The sequence below is a fragment of the Merops nubicus genome, unplaced genomic scaffold (genome assembly GCF_000691845.1).
Source record: "Merops nubicus isolate BGI_N331 unplaced genomic scaffold, ASM69184v1 scaffold7072, whole genome shotgun sequence".
NCBI lineage: Eukaryota > Metazoa > Chordata > Aves > Coraciiformes > Meropidae > Merops > Merops nubicus.
In genome coordinates this window covers 37,945-38,919 of record NW_008591474.1, presented here as the reverse complement: position 1 = coordinate 38,919, position 975 = coordinate 37,945, and the positions used below count along the sequence as shown (strand labels likewise).

Sequence of the window (975 nt, the reverse complement as noted above, 5' to 3'; positions counted from 1 at the left end):
CGGCCGCTTCCTCCGTGGCAGCTGTGGGCCCTGCTAAAGGCAGCAGAGAAACCTCAGAAGAGCCAGACATGGAAACCCAACGCAGAGCAATGAGGATGGGGGCTCAGCGTTCCTGCGGCCCTGCAGTGGAGCTACTGCCACATTTCTGATCTTTTTTCTGCTTTTTGTTTACCCTTCAGTTTGTTGTTTGTTGTTTGCTGTTGTTGCCTGCTCCAGCTCTCCCATTTTTTTTAACCATCGTGGGCAGCGTGGTCCATACGGACATCACTTATAAGGACAAGTATCTCCATCAGTATTTTCACAGCAGATAGAAGAAAGCCAGCTGAGGACAGCAACATCTCCGAGCAGGACAATTGTTGAAGATTCTTTGAAATTGTCTGGAAACAGATTTTTCATATTCTGTTATACCTCGCTTTGCCAACATTGGCATTTCTTGCTCATTAAAAATTTTGTTGCATCACACAGTAGCCTTCTGGTTTCCCTTCCTCCCTTCATCCACCACCTGCCCTGTGTGATATCTTCCCACGAGTAGGACCAAGCTGCTGACTGAGCAGTACTAAAGCAGAACATTTAAGCACAGAACATTTAAGCACCGACTGAACTTTGTGGTGTCACAAATATTTCTGTAATGACACTCCTGAGTAGCAGCTTTCCATCCTCTGAGGATCTGAAAAGTTTGAAATAACACAGTATCTTAGCTCCTGCTATTTAAACATGATTGCAATGGAGCCTTTCCCTGAACACCCCAAAAGGGAATTGTGGGTTTCCATGTTGAACTCAGCATGACCACAAAAGCCACCAAGGTGGTGCCCAGCAAAGTACTTTCCAAATGTAAATTTGCACCTATAAATTCACAGATACAATGTTCAATCTGGTCATTGCTCAGCAATACTTAAACTCCAGACAACTCAAACAGCTAAAACTCATTCCTCCTTGCAGCCACCAGCTTTTCAGCCCAGGAGGAAAGAGGAATAA

At 44.9% G+C, this 975-nt stretch overlaps 1 protein-coding gene across 1 annotated transcript in view; it reads left to right on the top strand.

Annotated features, from left to right (window-relative positions):
• Nucleotides 1-975, top strand: part of LOC103782499 (scale keratin-like) — a 1,318-nt gene extending 343 nt beyond the window's left edge. Inside the window, exon 2 of the mRNA XM_008950270.1 lies at nt 858-975. Coding sequence (XP_008948518.1) covers nt 858-975 — 118 coding nt within the window. The remainder of the gene's footprint in view (nt 1-857) is intronic.